Raw genomic sequence first — 22,822 nt, 5'->3', positions numbered from 1 at the left:
TTTGTTAAAAACAGAATGCTTAAGCCAAGCTCACCTTTCTGTGAGCTCAGGTTGTTATCAGCAGGCCTCAGGCAATTTATGATTTCTCGTGGAAACCATATATGAAATTTGATAGTTTCACATGATTAAACAACCAGGCAAAATTGGTGGTTTCAGTCAAACTTTGCTTTGATTTTTTTGGTACAAATGAACCCAAACGCTCAAAGCAAAACTCAAAGGATGTGCACAAATGGAAACTGAAACAACAGAAAGCATCTGCATGGACCCTCTCTGAGCAAACCCCCAAATGTTGCACAGCCCCAGTTATGTGCCAAACTCAAGATCAGGATTATGGACAATGGGGTGATACTTAAGGACTGAAAGTTACTATAAGGTAACTGGCAGCACCCTATAAATTCATAAATAATGTACTTGTCACAGGGTGGCTGGTCCTTCTAAAGGGAGATAGTTCTCAGCTGTGATGCAGTTGATTTACCTCTCCAGGTGGAGACAATGCACATGCCTAACCAGGCTTCTGAGGGAGTAGAAAAACAGAGGCTGTGGGTAGCCAAAGGAAGAGATTATAGAGTGAAGCTGCAAGGAAAGCTAATGTTTCCTGCAGTGGTCCCTGAACTTGGGGCTGGGTAGAAAGAACCAGCTAGAAGTTTGGTTTTCCTTTTGGGGAGACGACAAAGAAGCCAGACCAGGCCTTGTGTCTTTTCCTGAGGTTTAGGGAAGAGGTAGTTCCTCAGGGAGGAGGGACTGTGCCCAGATTACAGCTGGGTTCAAGGACCTTTTTTTTTTATTTTGGAACTTTATGTTTTATAAAAGCTCCAACGAGAGCTATTACTGGACTTGTGAAAGCCTCTTTGTGAGTTACTGAGGAACCAAGAGGGGGAAACTGAGGTAAGACACTGCACCATCATCCCTGGCCACAAGGGGGTCCAAGGGAAGCAGCTGAGCTGTTACAATACTGAGATCCTGCATCTGGAAATTCCCAAGGGAGATAAACAGTCATGTTGCCCATGAAATTTCTGTTTTATCTTGCCATTTGAATAGATGATATGCCATGGAACTCAGGGCTTGGACTGGACTAGTGTGTGGCAGTATGATGTGGCAGCACCTCTTCCAGACTGCCCTCTTGTTCACTGGCCTCTAAGCTTTCATTAACCAAAATTAAGTCTCTAGCTGCTATGGTTGCTGAGATAAACTCAGTTCATGTTTTTGAGGATAAGTGATGCAGCGTGTCTGTTCACAGTTTTAGAACCTGATACGATACCTGTGAAATGGGTGACTTGCCCCAGTCTTTTCAATAGTTGCTAATTCAGAGGCCCAGTGAGAACCCGTTAATTGTCAGACCTGTTCAGTCTGCTGAGGACTGAAATGCTTTGGTTTGACTAACATTACTGGGCTCAGTACCGGGGTAACTGGATGAAATTTAAAGACCTGTGGTGAACAGGAGGTCAATCTAAATGATCTACTGGTCCCTTCTGGTCTTAAACTCTATGAAATCATGAAACTATGAAAGGGGAGAGACGATCCTATTATAAAGAGCTGTACAAACAGTGAGTTACAGCTCATCTTGACATCAGGATTGTATGAGTGGCAGGGAAGTACTAACACTTTTGGCTGCCCCCAATCCAGGATCCAAATGCAAGAAGACTGGTACAGCCCAGAGCACATCTCAGTCCCTCTAGTGGGGAACCAAGGTCAAAATGTCTAGCAGGGCATACAAGCATCACTGAAGCCCAAGAAGCCTAGCACAGCGCACAGGCATGGGAGTTTTCAGACCCCACTGCAAGGGAGCTGAGCCAAAGGAACTCAGAGAGCATGCATGATCACATTTGGAACTTCTGCACAATCTATTGTGAATGGTGGCTCGGGGGCAGAATTTAAGAGCACCACCATTGAGGGAAATAGTTTTCCTAATCTGAGATAGAAAAGCAGAGTACATTGTGTTGGGGGCATGCATTGAGAAGTGGTAGGGGAAGGGAATGAGGAACAGGCATGCCCATCCCTTAAAGCCTTTTGTGACCTTGCTTACATTTTATTCATAAAGTTACAATCACTAGAACAGGGAGCATAATTCTTCAGACCAATTCATTTCTGTGAAAGATAAAAGTTGCAGGACTAATGTGCCCTTGACATTATTTTGTGGGGTATGAGGGAGATGTTTCAGAATGCTCACCCTAAAAACTTCTGCAGGCTGGAATTTGATCTATAAATAGCATTAATGAAAATACCCTATCCTTAAGGTTCACAGTGAGCACTATCTTCCTTCTGAGGGGTAATTTCCACCTCAGGCCATCCATGCTAACTGAAGAATGTAACTGGAATAAATCAGATTGATTCATAAACATAAGTAGTGGCTTTAGGCTCTTTCAGTTCTCCCTGTTCCATATAAAAAGGCTTTCAAGGGAGCACCCTTTCTTTTCCAATGACCAGCTCTGGCAAAAGGGAGCACTGACTCATTTTGAAATGAGCTAACAGTGCTTTAATTTTGTATCATGATCAAGGCTGCAGATTTGTCATGGCCTTTTCTATTAAAAAAAAAAAAAAAAAATCACAGAGCAACCATGGTACATTCAGGAAATGTCACATGTTTAGGAGGAAGTGGTATGTAAAGTCACAGCTATGAACATTCAATTCCACGTCTTTAAATGCAGGATATGTAAATCCCGCCCTCCCCTCCTCCTCGCCCTGCCATGGGGCACTGAGCAGACACAGCAGCACCCTGGCACCACACCTCTACTCCTGGCCTGGGGTGGAGGGTGTTGGAGAGTGACTCCCGCCCCACACTCACTCTGCAATGGCAGCTCCTGTCCCATGGGGCTGGGCTTGGCTCTTGCTCCCTGCTCTGAGTGTTGAGGCCTGGTGCACAGGGTCACAGTGCTGTTCAGGTTTGGCCTACCTACCCCTACCTCATGATAGGGGGGAGGTGGGAGGTGGGTGAGGCAGATGTGTTAAATTTGAGTAAATGGCACAGCAACCTCGTGCCAGGACACAATGCTGAGAGCAGGGGAGCCAGGCCCAGTCAGGTATTGCCACTGTGCAGTTATTGCGGGGCAGGCTAGCTTTTCAGCCCTGCCCAATTCCCAGTCCTCCCCTCTGCTCCGTGCTGGTGACCCTTCTTAAAACTTACCTGAGATGCACTGCAGGGTCACAACCCACCATTTGGGAAATACAGCTTCATTAAATCACAGACGCAAAGAAAAGTCTCACAGACAAACAGAAATATTGTGGTATCTGTGATATTTCTAACACCATGACAAACCTGCAGCCCTACTCATGATTCAACTATTAACCTTTTGGGGCAATATTTTCCACTGCTGTATAAGTGAGTGAAACTATTCTTTACCTTCTGAATTTAGATTACTCAAAAGATAACCTGGGCATATATCCCAACCCCAAGCCAAACCTCCAAGCAGACCCTATGGCAGAGGTGGATTTACAGTGAAACACAGGGTGCCCTGGCATGGGAGCCCCCCAACAACAGGGGGCCCCAGGGCCGGGCAGTTGCGGGGGCAGTTGCGGGGGCAGAAGCTTGGTCCTGCCGGCTCCTGGGGCTCCTGCTGCAGGCTCCGCCGCCACCGGCAGCCAAGCTCACCCCTCCGCAGTCTCCTCCCCCACATGTCACGTTTCCACCCCTCTCCCACCCCACACTTTCCCTGCCGCTGAACAGCTGTTTGCCAGCGTTCAGGTTGCTCCGGGAGTGAGGGGGAGGAGCGGGGCCGCAGTGCACTCGGGGGAGGAGGTGGGGGCGGGGCCTTGGGGAAGGGGGTGGAGCAGGGGCAGGGCAGAGCAAGGGTGGGGCCCCCACATTCTCCCTACACCTACCTGCCCCCTGCCGTGAGCCGCTCAGGGCAGCGGGCTGGCAGCACCCCCACAACCCCAGCCCACCCCCGCATCTCCCTGCCCTGACTCCTGCACCCCTCTCACATCCCCGCCTGCACCCCTTGCACCAAAGGGGAGCTGCCCAGGTAAGTGCTCCACACCCCAACCTCCTGCCCCAACCCTGAGCCCCCTCCTGCATCCTAACCCCTGGCCAGACCCTGCACCCCAACCCTCAGCCCGCTCCTGCACCCTAACTCCCTCCCAGACCCTGAACCCCCAGCTCAGACTTTTGCACCCCCTCACATACCCCCGCCACCTGCCCTCCCTGACTCCTGCACCCCCACACACATACCCAGACCTGATTCCTGCACCCCTCTCACACACACCCAGCCCCCCCGACTCTTGCAACTCCCCACACCCCGTCCCCCCAACACCTCCAGCCCCCTGTCCACCCTGAGTCGTACATCCCCACCTGCACCCCTTGCACAAAACGGGAGCTGCCCCAGGTAAGCACTCCACACCCAACCCCCTGGCTTAGCCCTGAGCCCCCTCCTGCAACTAACTCCTGGCCAGACCCTTAGTAACTTAACAGAACTTGATAATACTGAAATAAGTAATCAATAAGAATGGTAACACTTTTGCTTATTTTTTTAATTATGAGACCGATTGTGATCTTGGCTCTGCTACTGCATATGAGAGTAAAAGAGCATCCTTATGTTTCTGCATGGACTTTGCATTGCAACGTTGGGGAGGTGTGGAGAAGAGGGAGAGCAAAGCACCTGCTGCCAAGTTGCTACCCCCTCTCCTGAACAGATGGCTGAGGAGGGGGCAGCTTTCAGACTCATAGTTCAGGTCTTGCTCTGATCTTGGGCAGTGCAATTATGTGCTGTCCTTCACTTGGAGTGGGTTGCAAGGTGCCAAGCCAGCCCCAAGTTTTAATATTTAGAAATCTGAATGTTCCCTCAAAGAAGCTGCATGTGACAAGGATATTTGGGGGAGGAGAAAGAGGGGTTGGGTAGCCAGCTGCCTCATGGCTTTTAGAGTTTAAAAAGGGCTTCCTCTATTTGACATAAAATATGACTTTAAAAAATGGGTAGTCAATGGGTCTACTCATGGTACTCGGGACGCCCAGAGGATTCAGGGGGCCTGGGGCAAAGCAGAGGAGCTGCAGCGCTTGTATTCACCCGACGGAGGTCAGGGTCTTCCGCGGCATTTTGGCGGTGGGGAGGAGGGGCCTTCAGTTGCTCCGCGTCTTCGGCAGCCCTGAAGGGCCCCCCGCTGCCGAAATGCCACCGACGACCCAGGCCAGGCCAGGGCTCGCGGGGCCCCTGCAGGGCCCGGGGCAAATTGCCCCACTTGCCGCCCCCGGGCGGCCCTGATGGTACTGAGTGTGTACAATACCCAGGCCTAAAGCCATGGTGTTCCTCACAGCTCGACCATTCAGCCAACAATGGCTTCCTCACGCATGCTGAGTCTGGTTGAATGGTCAGAGGGGTTCCTGCGAGGTATGTTGTGCAGAGCCTAGCAAAGTAAACACATCTGTTTAAAATAGATGTAAAGATCTGTGTATATTACATTTGTCTTATACATGCTTTTCTCCTGTATGTGTTAAGACTACCCCATCTTTCATGCTTTATCCTTTACAAGTAAGTATATGGCTTGAATAACAGTTTATTCTGGATTTTAAAAATAGTTGTGAAATCAACTGTAATCATCCTCCAGGCCACGTAGAGCATTCTGAATCAGTTTGGTGTAGCTGGCTCAGTGTGTCAGCTGGGACAGCCTTGACGCAGGGACAGTATCTTCCCTTGCTCTGTGTGCTGCTTCAAGCACATTGCTGACACTTGCTAAACAGTAGTTCTAAACACCTGTTTTTCCCTCTCCAGGTTGCCTCTCTATCTGGCTTCTCTCTTCATCAGTCTCCTCTTCCTCTTGGTGAATTTAACATGTGCTGTGTTGGTGAGAACAGACAATTCAGAGAGGAAAGTCATTGTCTCTGTCCGGGTGGCAATTAATGACACATTGTTTGTTCTGTGCGCCATCTCACTCTCCATCTGTCTGTATAAGATTTCCAAGATGTCTTTAGCCAACATTTACTTGGAATCCAAGGTAAAGTACATTTTAGAGATCATTAAATCTTACTGAAGTATATTTTCAGTCAAAGGAGACAATTTAATGGGACAAGACTCAGGTTTAAAAAATTATTTAGACTCTAAGGTGCCACAAGTACTCCTCATTGTTTTTGCTGAAACAGATTAACACGGCTACCACTCTGAAATCTTTAGACTCTGCAACAATAGATATTAGTTCCAGGAATTTCAATTTAGCCTTTCATCCTTCTAAAACAGATCAATTGAATACCATGTAGTTTACCAAGATGCTTTCTGCTCTGCATGGTTACTAATGCTGCCATAGCACTTTAAATAAGAGTAGGAGTTTGCATAAGTTGTCATTGGCCAGAATTTATCACATACCTCAGCTGTGTTTCAGTTAGCTGCTGTCCTCCACTTCAGACACAGGCTACGTCTACACTACCCGCCTGAATCAGCGGGTAGAAATTGATCTCTCGGGGATCGAATTATCGCGTCTCGTTGGGACGTGACATTCGATCCCCAAATCGATGCTTGTACTCCACCAGCAGAGGTAGGAGTAAGCGCCGTCGACGGGGGAGCCGCGGAGGTCAATTTGCCACCGTCCTCGCAGCGGGGTAAGTCGGCTCCGATACGTCGAATTCAGCTATGCTATTCGCGTAGCTGAATTTGCGTATCTTAAATCGACGCCCTCTGTAGTGAGGAGGTAGCCACAGTTGCATTTCAGTGCTACTACAAGTAGACAGTTGAAGAGCAGTTTTGGACTCCCTCAGTCTGTCAATTTACTTTAAATCTTTAAGGGAGTGGCATGTCCATGAAAATAAACAGTAACACAAAATATGAACTGTCTTTCATGAACGGTGCATGTCCTTCTGTCCATGACTAAGGCTGTATTTAAAAATACTTCAGCTTAATAAAAATGGTCCAGTAGAAAAGGAGATTCACTTAAGATCCTGCAGCAGGTATTCTTTAAGGATATAGTCTGTTATTTTGACAAGTTTGGGATCTGTTAAGTAGACAAATGGGCAGACTCATAGTTAGTGTAGTGCTATTGAAGCCTATACATATTTGGCACAAAGTCAATAGAGGATATTCTGTAACATTTATAAATAGTAAAGGAGGACTTTATTTTCTCAAAGATCCCTTGACTTTCTGACTTGCGCTAGGAGTTTAAGTCTGGAAGTAAGTGACTAGAGTTTAATGAAAATATATTATCCTTCTCATCATGATGAAGCTACCAATACTGTAAATTACAATTACTATGAAGAAAATAAATAAAATTCTTCCCTGCTGGTTGGCCATCTAATTACTTTTCCTACTTAGTCAATCTGGACATAGCATGCAACAACTGAAAGCCCATGACTGATTGGTAGATTTCAAACTGCAGCTTTGTGCTTTTCAGATTTTTCATTTGCTAACCAAACTGGCATGATCAGTGGATTTGTTTTACTATAAAGGAAGTTTATCCACTTCATGCAAATCATCAAAGCATGAGCTTTTGTAATAGAGAGGTGTTTACCAAGTAGAGGTTGGGATAGATTCCTTCATTCATTTCCTCCTCCCACTGGAAATCCAATCTGTTTTACATGAGCAAAGAACAACAACTCTGAAATTAGTATTGAGGCGATGGAAACATATAACATGCACACCAATAGCTGAACCTAGAAGTATGAATAACCGCTAACTTATTGACTCCTATTGAACTGAAATGGGAGTTTTGTTTGTGTAATTATTGTAGGATTTCATTACATGTTTAGTTTACAGCTCTGAAAGCTGGAGATTGTAGCCAAGTGATTTTTAGCTTGAACTGCTAATGTTGTTCTGAAATTCTTAGTAAAAATCCATCCCATGTGGTTATATAAAATTGGAATGGTAGTAGGGTTACTAACTTTCTAATCACACAAAAGCGAACACCCTTGCCTTGCCCCACCCCTTCCCCAAGGCTGTGCCCCTGCTCCTTCCTTCTCCGAGGCCCTGCCCCCACTCACTCCATTGCCCCTCCCTCTGTTGCTCACTCTCTCCCACCCTCACTCGCTCACTTTCACCCATCTGAGGCAGAGGGTTGGGAAGGGGTGAGGACTCCAGCTGGGGGTGCGGCCTCTGGGATGAGGCCAGGGATGAGGGGTTTGGGATGCAGGAGGGGGCTCTGGGCTGGGGGATGGGACCAAGGAGTTTGGAGTGTGGGAGGGGCTCTGGGCTGGGGCAGGGGGTTGAGGTGTGGAAGGGGATATGGACTCTGGGCTGGGGGTGCGGGCTCTGGCATGGGGCCAAAAATGAGGGGTTCAGGGTGTAAGAGGGGCTATGGGCTGGGGAAAAGGGTTGGGGAGTGTGTGGGGGTGGGGCACGGGGTTCCACGAGGGACTTTGCATGTGGGAGGGGGTTTGGGGTGCAGGCTCCAGGTGGCACTTAACTCAGGCGGCTTCCAGGAAGCAGCTGGCATGTCCAGGGGGCTCTGCATGCTGCCCACGCCCGCCACCCATGCAGCTCCCATTTGTCATGGTTCCCGGACAATGGGGGCTGCGTAGCCGGCAGTTGGGGTGGGGGCAGTGTGTGAAGCCCTCATGGCCACCCCTATGTTGAGGAGCTGAGGGACATGTTTCTCACAGTATTCTTGCCAGCAAGTTAAAGAGGTATGGGCTGGATGAATAGACTATAAGATGGATAGAAAGCTGGCAAGATCGTTGTGCTCAACGGGTAGTGATCAATGGCTCCATATCTAGTTGGCAGCCAGTATCAAGCGGATTGCCCCAAGGGTCGGTCCTGGGGCCGGTTTTGTTCAATATTTTTATTAATGACCTGAAGGATGGGGTGGACTGCACCCTCAGCAAGTTAACAGATTACACTAAACTGGGAGGAGTGGTAGATATGCTGGAGAGTGGGGACAGGATACAGAGGGACCTAGACAAATTAGAGGATTGGGCCAAAAGAAATCTGATGAGGTTCAACAAGGACAAGTGCAGAGTCTTGCACTTAGGAAGGAAGTATCCCATGCACTGCTACAGACTAGGGACCGAGTGGCTAGGCAGCAGTTCTGCAGAAAAGGACCTAGGGATTACAGTGCACGAGAAGCTGGATATGAATCAACAGTGTGCCCTTGTTGCCAAGAAGGCTAATGGTATTTTGGGCTGTATAAGTAGGAGCATTGCCAGCAGATTGAAGGACGTGATCATTGCCCTCTATTCGACATTGGTGAGGCCTCATCTGGAGTACTGTGTCCACTTTTGGGCCCCAAACTACAAGAAGGATGTGGAAAAATTGGAGAGAGTCCAGTGGAGGGCAACAAAAATGATTAGAGGGCTGGAGCACATGACTTATGAGGAGAGGCTGAGGGAACTGGGATTATTTAGTCTGCAGAAGAGAAGAATGAGGGGGGATTTGATAGCTGCTTTCAACTACCTGAAAGGGGGTTCCAAAGAGGATGGATCTAGACTGTTCTCAGTGGTGGCAGATGACAGAACAAGGAGTAATGGTCTCAAGTTGCAGTCGGGGAGGTTTAGGTTGGATATTAGGGAAAACTTTTTCACTGTCAGGGTGGTGAAGCACTGGAATGGGTTACCTAGGGAGGTGGTGGAATCTCCTTCCTTAGAGGTTTTTAAGGTCAGGCTTGACAAAACCCTGGCTGGGATAATTTAGTTGGGGATTGGCCCTGCTTTGAGCATGGGGCTGGACTAGATGACCTCCTGAGGTCTCTTCCAACCTTATGATTCTATGCTTCTGGGGAGCCTTGCGGAGCCATGTAGGGAGCCTGCCAGCCCCGCACCAACCAGACTTTTAACGGCCTGGCAGTGGTGCTGACTGGAGACGCCAGGGTCCCTTTTCGACTGGGTGTACCGGTCGAAAACCAGACACCTGGGAACCCTAAATGGCTGAAATGCCCACCTTGTGGTATTTGGCACCCTTCCATTTGACCCTCACATGTGCTAGCTCCCTCTGTTCAAATATCACCCCTTGCTAAAGTGCACAGCGGTGAAACCTGCACAGGGCCGGCTCCAGGCACCAGCTGACCAAGCACGTGCTTGGGGCAGCACCTTGGGGCAGGGCAGCGCTTGATTTTTTTATTTTTATTTATTTATTTATTTTTTTGATTCGGCAGTACAGCGCTCGGAGGGGGGGGTTTGGGCGGCGTGGTGGTCGGAGGGGGGGCGGAGGGCTTCGGGCGGCGTGGTGCTCGGAGGGGGGGCGGGGGCTTCGGGCGGTGTGGCGCTGGGGGGGGGGGGCTTCGGGTTGCGTGGTGCTGGGGGGGCGGGGATTTCGCCGGCGCTCGTGGGGCGGGGAGTGTACGGCGGGGCGGCGCTTTTCTTTTTTGCCTGGGGCGGCAAAAAAGTTAGAGCCAGCCCTGATCCTGCATGGTCACAGAGTCTCAGGAAGTGGAACTCTTAGTTCTACTGTGCAAAGTTAGGGCAGGAGTGGGAGGGCCAGATGTGGGGTACATAGCACTCACATAGGTAGAGCCCCATTCTTTGGAGGTTCCTTGCATGGCACAAGCACAGAATGCATGACTAGAGTCTTGCCACTTCAGGTATCCTCAGCCCTCTGAAGAGGGCATGTAAATCTATTGCAGCAAATACGGTTAAGCAACCTTTGTGGCCTGTGAGGAAGGATTCCCCTTCCCTTACTCTCCCTGTGTATCTTCCCAGCACCCCGCTACTTAGGCTGGACACTGCTCTGAGGATTTGGCCCATAGTGGACAAAACATTTTTATCATGTTGTTTTATTTGTTGAGCTAGAAGTGATTAAAGCTACACCGTATTTAAATATTATAGTGCACTAACCTTCCCCGTATTCTGGCAAAAACAGCACTGAAAAATGCCAGCTGCTTTCTTCTGTCTTGTGGTGGCTGCAGTGTGGAGAACTGAGCTGTGATATCTGAGTCAGCAGCTTCTGTCAGCTTCCTCCTCTGTTTCCATAACAGCATAGTTGAGTCTCCAGCACAGAGTGCGAATAGAGAAGTGCATAACAACTGTTTCCTCTTTACAGCATTTCCTGTAGTTTGCTATGGTCTCACCACAGCTTTCACTGCTACGTACTGTATTTTTGGTTTCTATTCCCTCATAAATATTTGAGTCTCTGAACTCAGCACAAATGTCACTGCAAGCCAGGCCTGCCACCATATTATGCTCCTGTTGACGGGCACTTCTGGCAATATTTGCAGCATCCTTCTAATCAGATGGTCAGTCATGCTGATCTACAAAGCTGTGCACTTACATCCAGGACATCAAGCAGCCTGAGTAGTACCAGGGACACAGCGTATCAGATGAATCAATGTCTTGAGTAGTTTTGCTGCGAAGGATGTGCTAGCTAGTTTTTCATAAATGGTGATATAATTCTCAAATATAGGGGCTGGGCCAGGCTTCTTGTGTTGGTAGGAAAAAATACTGCTTGTGAAGGGGGATGATCAATGTTGGTATAACTATATTCTCTCTCAAGGACAATTTTTAACTCTGCTGTTGGCCAACTTCATATACAGCTCAGTTTTTACAACACTGAGGAAAAAACAGCGAAAGCCTTCCTTTCTCTACTCATTCCTCCCATCTTTCCCTCCATCCCAGCTGCTCATGGTCTGCTTGCAGCAAAGAGGAAGGTGCAGACAGGACAGTGAGTCTAGTGAGTGCTATGAAATAACACACCGAAAAAATCAGCCAGGCAGGCCACTGCTTGAGAAGACTCTACTGCTCAGAGTACCAGGGGAAACTCCGAAGCAGAAAGCACCCTCAGCCTGTCAAGAGTTAGGAACACAAATTCCACAAGTCTCACAGAAGGCAGAAAAAAGTCAATACTGCATTGACATGACATTTATAAAAGTGTAACATCAGCGCAACAAGGCAATGGAATGTGGCATCTCAAGGGAAAGCACTCCCACAGAGTAATAATTATAATTCTCTGTACTTTCCACGCCTCTTCTTACAGATGAACAAACTGAAGCATTGAGAGGTTAAATGACTTGCCTGAGGCCTTGCAGTTTGTAAGTGGTGGAGTTGGGACTAGTACCCAGGTCACCTGAGTTGCAGGCCCCTACTCTAGCCACTATACCATGCTGCATTCCTGTGTACAAAGAAAACAGTGCATCCTTGTACAGCTTGTCACAGTTATTTGTGGTCTCATGAAGCCATGCCCCTTCCATTTTGCCACAACTGTACAGCTGAAAAGAACATAGAAATGTAGAGGAAGAAATATTTTATGTGAAGGTTTGGAGACCATTGTAACCTGGTGAAATGACATGACATGATACTTAAGTAATTGTATCCTCATTGTCCTAGGCCTTTGATCCCACTGCTGCTTGCCTTTAAACTTTGTAACCCAGGCTAGAAATCTTGGAGTTATGCTTCTGCATGGGTGGGCCCTCCTATCCCTCACACTATTGTAAAAGGGCCCATGATAAGGTGGGCAACTCCCAGCTCTGTCAGGCTCTGGAGCCCATTTATGGTACTACATGCCTCCATTGAGGGAGGGAGAGGGAGTCATGTGAGATGGAAACAAGGGTTTTCCCTTCCCCGCAGGGGCTGAAAGCATTACCTCTGCTGATCCAGAGAGCTTAGAACCCAAACTTTGTTCTCTCCCATTTGGTTGTGTAAAAGGCTGCCACCAGGGCAGCCCCACAGAGTCCTCCTTGAGCCTCTTCCCCTCCCTCTATTCTCTTATCTCTATATGTGCCTGTCTCCAGGACAGAACTAACATTGATCCTTAGCCTAGTCCTGTCTGTGCCCAGAGATTTATGCATCCTTAATCAGATCTTGTCTCAGCACCTGTGATGCCTACTGTTATGGTCTCTCTCTCAATCCCTACCCTCTGAATTTCTGCTGCAACCAAGCTACTCTCAATCCTGCACGTGGATCACACCATTCCCCTACAAATTCTATCCATTTCCACGTCCAACTGAAGAGAGCTCTATCTTCCAAAACACTCCAGGGCCCCATTCCAATCTACATTCCTGACCTCAAATTCACTTACTGTTCCACACACTCATCCTACTCCTCTAGTCTTGCTCAATGAGACTCTCCTGTTGATACCAAATTATAAATTGGGCAAATCTGCAGTGTAGGATGTGAATTCCTGTGTGCAATGTGTTTACCAATAATATCAGTGAAAGATCTGATATAGGAAGTTCTCATTCTGGGGTGGTGTTGTAGGTTGTATTTTTGCATGAGGATGGAATGGCTGATCTATCCAATAGGTTTTATTCCCCATGTACAACTCCTTTGATCTTATTTTAGGTACTTTCAGACTAGCACTTCCTGCAATATTAGAGAGAGTCATTGAACAGTAGCTGACCATCCTAAGAGCTGGAACTGCCACTCTTACCTGGAAAAAGATTCCCAGATTAAAAAAAAATAAATTATATCCCAGATTATACACAGTAAAGCAGAGCTCACCAACCCCATGCAAATGGTGTTCTTGCCATTATCAGACATAAGTACTAAAATATGTTTAACTCTCTCTTCTAGGGTTCATCTGTGTGTCAGGTGACAACTATAGGCGTGACCGTTATACTACTATATACCTCAAGAGCCTGTTACAACTTATTCATCTTATCATTTTCGCAAACCAAGAAAGTCAATTCTTTTGATTATGATTGGTACAATGTATCAGATCAGGCAAGTATGATGTTTACTGCTAACAAGGAAAACTGATCCTGTATACTCAGAATTGACAACAAACAAGAACTAATATAATAAAATCCTTTGGAATTTTTTTAAATAAAAAAAATACACCAAGTTTGTTCTGCTCCAAGAATATGATCTTTTCAACAGTAAAATGGTTAAGGAAAAATAATCCAGTCAGAAGAAAAAGCAGTCACAAAACCAACAATATAAAAAACTTACTTTCCGGTTACTGCACTTTATTTACATTTATTTTTAAGATTTATAAAGGCAACTCCCCTCGATTAAACACAGGTGTATGGGAATTGTTTTATTTTTTACCTTTACTGAAAGAACTGTACTGAATAGTTTGGATCCTATTTGGGTAGCAATGGAGACAAGTAGGTGACTCCATTTACAATTTAAACACATGGGCAAAATCCTGGCTCCTCTGAAGTCAAAGCTCCATTGACTTCAGTGTGGCCAACTCTCTCCCCCCCCCCCCCCCCCCCCCCCCAAAAGAACTGTTTTTCCTGCTCTATCAATAAAAGCGAGAATAGCTGTGTGTTCCCTTCACATAGCACCAGTTTTAACATATGATGATGGGTCAAGTTTTAATTAAACCAAAATAACAGCTAAGACTGAATGGTGGGGTTTTCAAATGGTGGTTCACTCAGTTCCTGTTGAATTTCAATGGGAGTTGAATGCCTCACTCCCTTAGGTTCTTTTGAAAATCCCAGCCTTTGACCTTAGATGTTTACATCATTTAAAAGTAAACAGTATAATGTTCGGGTCCCAGTACATGGGTGTTGGCTTAAAATCAGGGGAGTGCAATGAAATGGGAGGTGCCGTATCCTACCTACATTCCTGGTCCATATGCTTCCCCTAACCTGCCATGAGGTTTCATGGGACGTGGCAGCCTGTGATGCCTCTCTTACATAAAGGCCTAATTCATTCTGAATTTAGCAAAATATGAAATGCAATGCTAGCAATGCTGGGTGCCTTCATTTTTGGGTGCCCATGTCTACACAACATTGTGGAGCCATTGGGAGCGAGCCTCCCTACCTTGGTCAACAGACTTGTACTGAACTCAAAAGATTGTAAGTTGTTTGTTTCTCAAAGCCTGAAAGAGTTTAGAAAGCTAGTATCTTATTTTCTCACTTTCTTGACAGTGTAAGAGCCTTGCAGGCAGTCACAAGGACTTAACTATTCTCTGTAGCTTTTGGGTAGGGGAGAAAAACACCGTCAGGAGGAGGATCATTTAAAAAGGAGGAAGGGAAAGGTATTCTACAAAATAAAATAGAAATTTGTATCTTTCCAATGGGGGTTTTATCATTAAGAATTTATAGGCAGGTTAATCTGCTGCTTTACTTTTATACACAGCTACTGGATGTTCCATCAGATTCCCTAATGCTTACATACATTTAGACTCATAGACTTTAAGGTCAGAAGGGACCATTATGATCGTCTAGTCTGACCTCCTGCACAACTCAGGCCACAGAATCTCACCCACCGACTTCTGTAACAAACCCCTAACCTATGTCTGGGCTATTGAAGTCCTCAAATTGTGGTTTAAAGACTTCAAGGTGCAGAGAATCCTCCAATGAGTGACCCCTGCCCCATGCTGAAGAAGAAGGTGAAAACCCCCCAGGGCCTCTGCCAATCTGCCCTGGAGGAAAATTCCTTCCCTGACCCCAAATATGGCGACCAGCTAAACCCTGAACATGTGGACAAGACTCACCAGCCGGACACCCAGGAAAGAATTCTCTGTAGTAACTCAGATTCCACCCCATCTAACATCCCATCGCAGACCATTGGGCATATTTGCCGCTAATAATCAAAGATCAATTAATTGCCAAAATTAGGCTATCCCATCATACCATCCCCTCCATAAACTTATCTGGCTTCAAGACTAAGCTTGATATGTCTTTTGCCCCCACTGCTCCCCTTGGAAGGCTGTTCCAGAACTTAAGTCCTCTGATGGTTAGAAACCTTTGTCTAATTTCAAGTCTAAACTTCCTGATGGCCAGTTTATATCCATTTGTTCTTGTGTCCACATTGGTACTGAGCTTAAATAATTCCTCTCCCTCCCTGGTATTTATCCCTCTGATATATTTATAGAGAGCAATCATATCTCCCCTCAGCCTTCTTTTGGCCAAGCTCTTTGAGTCTCCTTTCATAAGACAGGTTTTCCATTCCTTGGATCATCCTTGTAGCCCTTCTCTGTACCTGTTCCAGTTTGAATTGCACCAGAACTGCACACACTATTCCAGATGAGGTCTCACCAGTGCCTTGTATAACGGTACTAACACCTCCCTATCTCTACTGGAAATACCTCACCTGATGCATCCCAAGACCTCATTAGCTTTTTTCACAGCCATATCACATTGGCGGCTCATAGTCATCCTGTGATCATCCTTTCACCCTAAGAAAGCTGATTTTTGTTTCTTATACTTTTTAAAGCAAACTCATTTTTGAACATGCTCCTCTGACTTTTCAACAGGCAGATCTGAAATGTCAGCTGGGAGATGCTGGGTACATCGTATTTGGAGTGATCCTCTTTGTGTGGGAGCTGCTGCCCACTTCCTTAGTTGTGTACTTCTTCCGTGTTCGAAACCCTACAAAAGATCTAGTAAGTAAAACCTTTTCCGGGCACAACCTTCAGATAATCCTCAGAACTCAATTTACTGAATTTTAACTTTTTATTTTCAAACTGTTCTCAGTAAAAATAAAATACTCTTGATCATCAGGGTGGGGTGGAGAGGAATTGATATGGAGCCTAGAGCACACATGTATAAGGCAGCAGGTCTGGTAGCTTCCCCAACCAGGTTATTACTGTAGAAAATTTACCTGGCACTTGAGTTTGATAATGGGGTACATTTAATTTTTAGGGCACTGATTCAAAGCCAGCTGCAAGTTATCATATGATCGCTGCTCAGTGGCACATATGAAAAGGGTTTGATGGTCCTAGCCCAATTCTCCTTGAAGTTTCCATACCACAAAAACCAGCACCACAATTGGCACGAGCTGAAATCTTTGTTAGCAGTTTCAGTGGGGTGTGAGGCTAAGGTTTGAAAGCTAAACATATGTTAGATTTAAGTAGGCAGAGAAACCAAAATATCTTCTCATAGCAGCAGGCAATTCCTCCAGATTAATATGGGGGACACTGGCAAATGTGTGGGAAAGTTTGCACTGCTGTTAGCTGTATAGTGCCTGTCCTACAGAAGAACAAAGGGCTTAATTCCCCAAGGATGGTGGGAGTGCTAACGTCCTAATGACAAAGCCAAGATTAACAAGAGAGTAGCAGATCTCCGTGAAAAAGCCTTTTAACTGTTAAACTTGAACTGCCATGGGAAACCCCAGCCATTTAGTTCTAGCCCTGTTCATTATACCAAACAAGCCTTTTAAAAATCCTGGATCCTTCACTGCCTAGGAATTAGCCCCATATAACTGTGAAGAAAAGAAACCAAATTTTTAAAAGCACAGATTAGGATTTTCTCTTAACCGTTACGTTATAGCAAGTACATTATTTAAAAATTTGAGTTTAGCAGTATTGCACCTGCTAGTGAATTTAGGATTATATGAAAGGGATTCACAAAAATCAATCAGAACAAAGGGAAATGTTCAGATACTAGAAGACAATCTGACCTTACCTTGCAAAAAAATAGCCATTTAGGGTCTGATACTGCAAATCTTTACTCATATGTATAGTCCCACTGAAGTTAAACAAGACAACAACTATGGACTACATTCTTCTGATAAATGTTAGTGGAAGAACAAGTTCTACACCTTTGCATCTTGTCTAGACAAGACCTAGGACTCTAGAAGTTTGGTGGGGTAGGTTTAGGAGGAGCAAGCTAGTCCTAATTTAAATAGAGAACTCTGTAACTTCACTCATCTTATGGGTACTTTTACAGGGGATATTTTCTTTACCTAACATTGCTGTTAAATGTGTCTGATCAAATACTACGGTTTTCATAGATTCATAAATTCAAAGATTTCAAGGCCAGAAAGGACGATTGTGATCATCTAGTCCAGTGGTTCTCAAGCTTTTGTATTGGTGACCCCTTTCACACCGTAAGCCTCTGAGTGCGACCCCCCCTTATAAATTAAAAACACTTAAAAATATTTAGCACTATTCTAAATGTTGGAGGTTTGGGATGGAGGCTGACACCTCACAACCTCCTGATGGGTACCGACCCCCAGTTTGAGAACCACTGATCTAGTCTGACCTCCTGTTAACACTGGGCAGAGAACTTTCCAAAATAACGACTTTTGAACTAGAATACTTTTTTTTTTTTAAATAACCGATCTTGGTTTAAAAATTGCCAGTAAGAGAATCCCCCACAACCCTTGGTGAATTGTTCCAATGGTTAATTACCCTCACTGTTTAAAAATGTATGCCTTATTTTTGTGTGTGTAGAAAAATAACAAATAGGTTTATGTGTATCTATGTCACAGTGAGAGGAAAACTGAAAATGTTAAATAAACAACCCCACTACCGTTAAACCCACAACTTTCAGTACAAAAAAATCAACAAAAGCCCAAGCCCTAGATTCTTTAGCAAAGCAACATCATGAATTTTCATGCAAATTTGCCACAAGATGGAGTCCATGAGTCACAGGAGAGTATTGTAATATAAACACTTGTTAATAGTTGCAGAACTACCAAGTACTTATTAATATACCAGAAAAGGATTGCCAATAAAAGAAGATTATATATGAAGCATTACTATTAAAACAAACTGCATCCACTAGTCCAAAAAATATCTAGAAACAACAGAAATTTAGTGAAAATCCAACATTTGGCTCTGCTTTCCTTATTTATAAATGGTGATCGCTTAAATAGAAAACTTTAGGGAAGTGTTGAGTTGGTTGCATATTTCTCTCCAAAATTAAAAACTAGAAACTGCTTAGCTCTATTCAAAAATAAAGTTTTGGTTCTTGGAATTGTTAAGGCAATACTCTTGTTTTGCCATCTTTGGTAGTTTGTTTTTGCCTGTAGAGCATAACTGAGTGCTCTTATGCTAACATTGCTAGAGTCTCAAGCACATGAACTGGGGGAAAAACCCACACGTTTTTACTGCTTGAGTTTTGGATTGTTGTTTCTTTAATACAAAAGGAAAAAAGACTGTAACTAGTTTTATGCCAAAGAACAATGCAGGATCAACCCTTTCTCTTGCTCTGGGCCAAAAATAAAACTATTGCCCCACCATATCCAAAGAGCATGGGGGGGGGGGGAGAGGAAATGGGGAACCCTCCGATACTGGCACTGAATAGAAGAGAAAAAATCAAGGGTGTATGGGAATGTGTAGGACAGTGTCTTGAATCTGAGCCACACTGTGGGTCAGAGTGAAAACACACTAGTTAAACTAGAATGAAAATGTTTTTTTTTTTTTGTAAATGGAAAAATTGTGCGTAGGCCCCTTCACTCCCTCACCCAATGGATGTTTCCCCCTGGATTGGCCCAGTGGATAAGTCTATCACTGATTAAAGACATAGCATCCTATTCCCATAATGTAATCGGATATAGTTTCATAGGGACAGATGGGTCAGTTTCCCTGGGTTGAGGGGAAGCTGGTAGGGGATGCTGTGCCAATAAAGATAGGAGAGTGAATTTCAGGACATTGGGAGGTTGAACTAGAGGTCATTTGCCCGGTGGCTACAGCTCTCCATCCCCTCTCCTGGGAATTCCTCACCTCCCCAACCTTATTGTCCTACTGTAGCCCCTTCCTTTGTCTGCCAGTTCCAAACTGCTCTCTCTGAGGGAAGCAAGTGGATGGTGGTACTGGGAGGGCAGGCGGGGGTGGAGAGGAATTGCTATGGAGCCTAGAGCAGACATGTATAAGGCAGCAGGTCCGGTAGCACGAGCACTTCTACTCATTGGAAGTTGAGGGTTGTTAGGTTTAATGGGAGGAAATGGAGAAAGCAGAACAGGAGGCAAGAGCAAGGGAAAAAATAGTTTAACAGACTCCTGCTATATCTCTTGACTGGGAGCCTTTGATAAGAAGTCTCCTCAAGGGTATTCTTTAGAAAATGAACAGGTGGCATCTCTGACACTCAGATACAAATTGGTGTAACTTTCACTGATGGATGGTTTCCCCCTAGACAAATCCAGGAATGGTACCGAGCCATGGATTCAGTCCACGATCCTATTTCTTTGACAACCCTCGGCGATATGACAGTGATGATGATCTGGCCTGGAACATTTCACCTCAAGGCATACAGGGCAGGTGAGGTATTGGGATGGTTATAGGAGGAGGAGATCAGTGAGGAACGATAAAATGTTCTACTTAGTTTATCATGATTTTTGACCAAATTCAGACCCAATACTTACCGGTAGGGAAAAAAATCTATTAGAAAGGAGAGTTCAGCAGGAAGATGTGGTAGGGAACAAACATGCATGTATGTGTGAGTGTAAGGCTGGCAGGCAAAGCATTAAAGATGGCAGCACATAAACATTACAAGGACAACAGAATGAAGATAGTTAGAGTATCTTAAATTAACAGCTATAACAGAGGGTGCTGGCCCTTTAAAGGCCAGGACCAGATCAGTACTTTCAGTTTTGAGGTCAGTCCTTTAAGGACAGAAGTTCTCAGACTTGTAGTTCAGTTGCTATTAGAGCTATAAGCTCGAGAGCAAGAGATGCTAAGAGAGGAAATGGTATGAAGGCAAACTCCTTTTCCACGGGCAGCGCATGGCTCCGGCATTTGTGGAGGCTGCCCTGAGCACCGGAAGCTCCTCTGTTGTCTGGACTGTGGCCTCATCCCCCTGCTCTGCCCCAAGGTCCTGCCCCCATTCGGCCTCTTCCTTGGCCCACTCCCACCCATTGAGTTGCTGCACACCCCCCACCCCGACTCCCACCACCTGCCAAGTCTCTCCTCTCCCCTACCCCCCCCCCCTAAGGTCCCCACTGCTCACACTCTCTGGTCCTCCCCTGAGCTGAGTGCCCATTGCAGAACTTGAGCAAGTACAAAAACTGGGGGGGGGGGAGAGTATTCACGGCCTACAGGTACCCCTAATTGCCGCCTGCTGCTTACCAAGAACACTCCGAAGGGTTCTGGGCCAGGTGTAAGTGGCAGGGGGATCCTGGCCATTGCAGTCAGTATTGCTCAGGAGCCACCTGGCTTAGCACCGGCTGTGAGGACAGCATGGTGGTGCCGGCCACACACTGATCCAGGCCTGCAGCAGCTTGGGAGGGAGGGAAGGTCACACCCACTGACTGCACAGAGCATAAGGCTGGCCCGGCCTCTTGTCTTGTGTAGCCCTCCCACGGAAGGACTCAGCAAGCAGCAGGCAACAAGTATCTCAGAGGAGGGGCAGAGCAGGGACCGGAAGAGGTGGAGCGTGGGCGGGGTCATGGGGGGAAAAACAGGAGGGGGCCTCAGGGTGGAGCACAGGTGGGGCTACCACACCTATACCCTTTTCCTAGTGTGGGGAGAAACCTAAAGGGAGCAAGAGCTGCTTGTGGATCTCTCCACTGAGGAGACCTGGAAAAGAGAGGGACTGCGATGAAGACTCTCTAGTCAGAAGAGATGTGGGCATGAGACTTTATGAACGGACTGAGCTGGTGGGATGAAGCCCTGAGGGGAGAAGCTCCTAGATAACTTATTTTGTACTTGAGAATCTATTAAATCACATGCAAGAGGGGAGACTTTACTGTGAAACTTTACTCAGTACTAGGGTTAGGTCCAGGGAGTGTCCTTTTCCACTGCTTGCGAAACACAGGAAGTCTGTATATTTGAGATCCACCACTAGTCAGCCCCTTATTTTTAAAAGTATTATCAGAGGAATAAAAATACAATGAAATACCTTTAAGATGACGATTCCCTTAGTATCCAATTCCCACCCATCTAGAACCCAATTTTTGTTTTTCATTTATTTGCGTATAAAAATTAACTTGGCTGAGTTGTGTGCAGCTTTCTCTCCGACCCACAATGCAACCATACTTCAACAAAGCTTGCCTGTTCACAGCTACCACACTATCTTTGCATTTGGGAAAAATCTATATGGCCTTCGGCATACCATAGAGTGCTTGGAGGTCCTACATGTACTGGCACTGGTGGCAGTGTAGTCTGGGATCTTCTACTGCCCAGAGAACCAGGAAGGAAAAGAGGAGGATCAGCCAAACTGCTTACAAAAGGGCTGGTTGGGGAGTGCCACCCAAAGAACATAAGTGTTTGGAACTGTTTACAGGCAGACAACCATATGGCATCCTAGCCAAGCTTCCAGTTACTGACCAAGTATTAACCATGTTGGGTGTGGACACAAAATATGTTTAGATCCAGCAATGCTACTAGCTGGATCCAAGTGGTTGGGACAGGAATTTAGGCAGACTAGACATACTATTGTCCAACATCCTTGAACACCCTGATCCCTTGTTTGGCCAAGTGAAGCCATTTAGGTGGTAAAAACCTTCAGTCATTAATGAACTGGACAGGATTTCAACTGGTAGCCTAAAGATGGAAGTCTCTCTAGTTCATGACCAATTCCTTGAGCCCACATTACTGCTGAACTGGGATGCATAACTAAATAGCTGATTTAGACTTAAGTACAAAGTCTCCTGTCTACTAGTAGCACCTCTAGAATTTATGTAAACTATATTTATGAAGTTATAGTCTGTCCCATTTAAGTAAATGAGACATACAGAGAATCAAGGCATCAGCCATAAATTCTTGTGTTTTGTTTTTTAGTTTCTCTCCAGATTATTATGATTGGGGACATCAACACAACAGTTTCATGGCTTACATAGGATCACTGCAGCCAGAGTCAACAATGGACACAGAACGACCAAGCCCGATATAGTTCCAGTCAATGACAGTATTAAGACATGCTATATTAAAAAAATATTCTGAAAAACAAAGTTCAGGAATTTTCCTTTATCTGTTGGTTTTTAAGGGCACTGTTTTGTACAAGGAGCAATAGAGGTCTTTGTCACAGAATTCTCAGCATTCAAGGAAAGTTGTAGATTAAGTAATGGTTTAATGTCATTGTGACGGGTTAGATCACAGAAACCCCCTTGGGGCTGCCAACTGATGTGCCAAGACTACCTCTGTTCCTGCTTTCCCTGCCAGCTCGGGATCCCAGCACCCTGTCTTGCTGAGCCAGACATGCCCATCTGCTCCTACACAGACCCAGGGTCTGAATTACTTGCCCCAAAGCTGCAGACTTAACTGAAAGCAGCTTACAGAAGTGTTCTTGTCTTTAACACTCAGATGCCCAACTCCCAATGGGGTCTAAACCCAAATCAATCCGTTCTGCCCTGTATAAAGCTTATACGGGTTAAACTCATAAATTGTTCGCCCTCTATAACACACAGAGATATGCACAGCCACCCCCCTCC

General features: G+C 45.8%; 1 protein-coding gene across 1 annotated transcript in view; it reads left to right on the top strand.

Moving 5' to 3' along the window:
* The window catches only part of GPR137B (G protein-coupled receptor 137B), a 42,110-nt gene extending 19,778 nt beyond the window's left edge, over nt 1–22,332 (top strand). Inside the window, exons 3-7 of the mRNA XM_034765061.1 lie at nt 5,700–5,922; nt 13,346–13,495; nt 15,984–16,112; nt 19,588–19,712; nt 22,173–22,332. Coding sequence (XP_034620952.1) covers nt 5,700–5,922; nt 13,346–13,495; nt 15,984–16,112; nt 19,588–19,712; nt 22,173–22,284 — 739 coding nt within the window. The 3' untranslated portion in view covers nt 22,285–22,332. The remainder of the gene's footprint in view (nt 1–5,699; nt 5,923–13,345; nt 13,496–15,983; nt 16,113–19,587; nt 19,713–22,172) is intronic.
* The last annotated feature ends 490 nt before the right edge of the window (nt 22,333–22,822 follow it).

The sequence above is a fragment of the Trachemys scripta genome, chromosome 3 (genome assembly GCF_013100865.1).
Source record: "Trachemys scripta elegans isolate TJP31775 chromosome 3, CAS_Tse_1.0, whole genome shotgun sequence".
Taxonomy (NCBI): domain Eukaryota; kingdom Metazoa; phylum Chordata; order Testudines; family Emydidae; genus Trachemys; species Trachemys scripta.
Note: the sequence above shows the minus strand (reverse complement) of the source record. Positions and strands in the feature narration are given on the sequence as shown.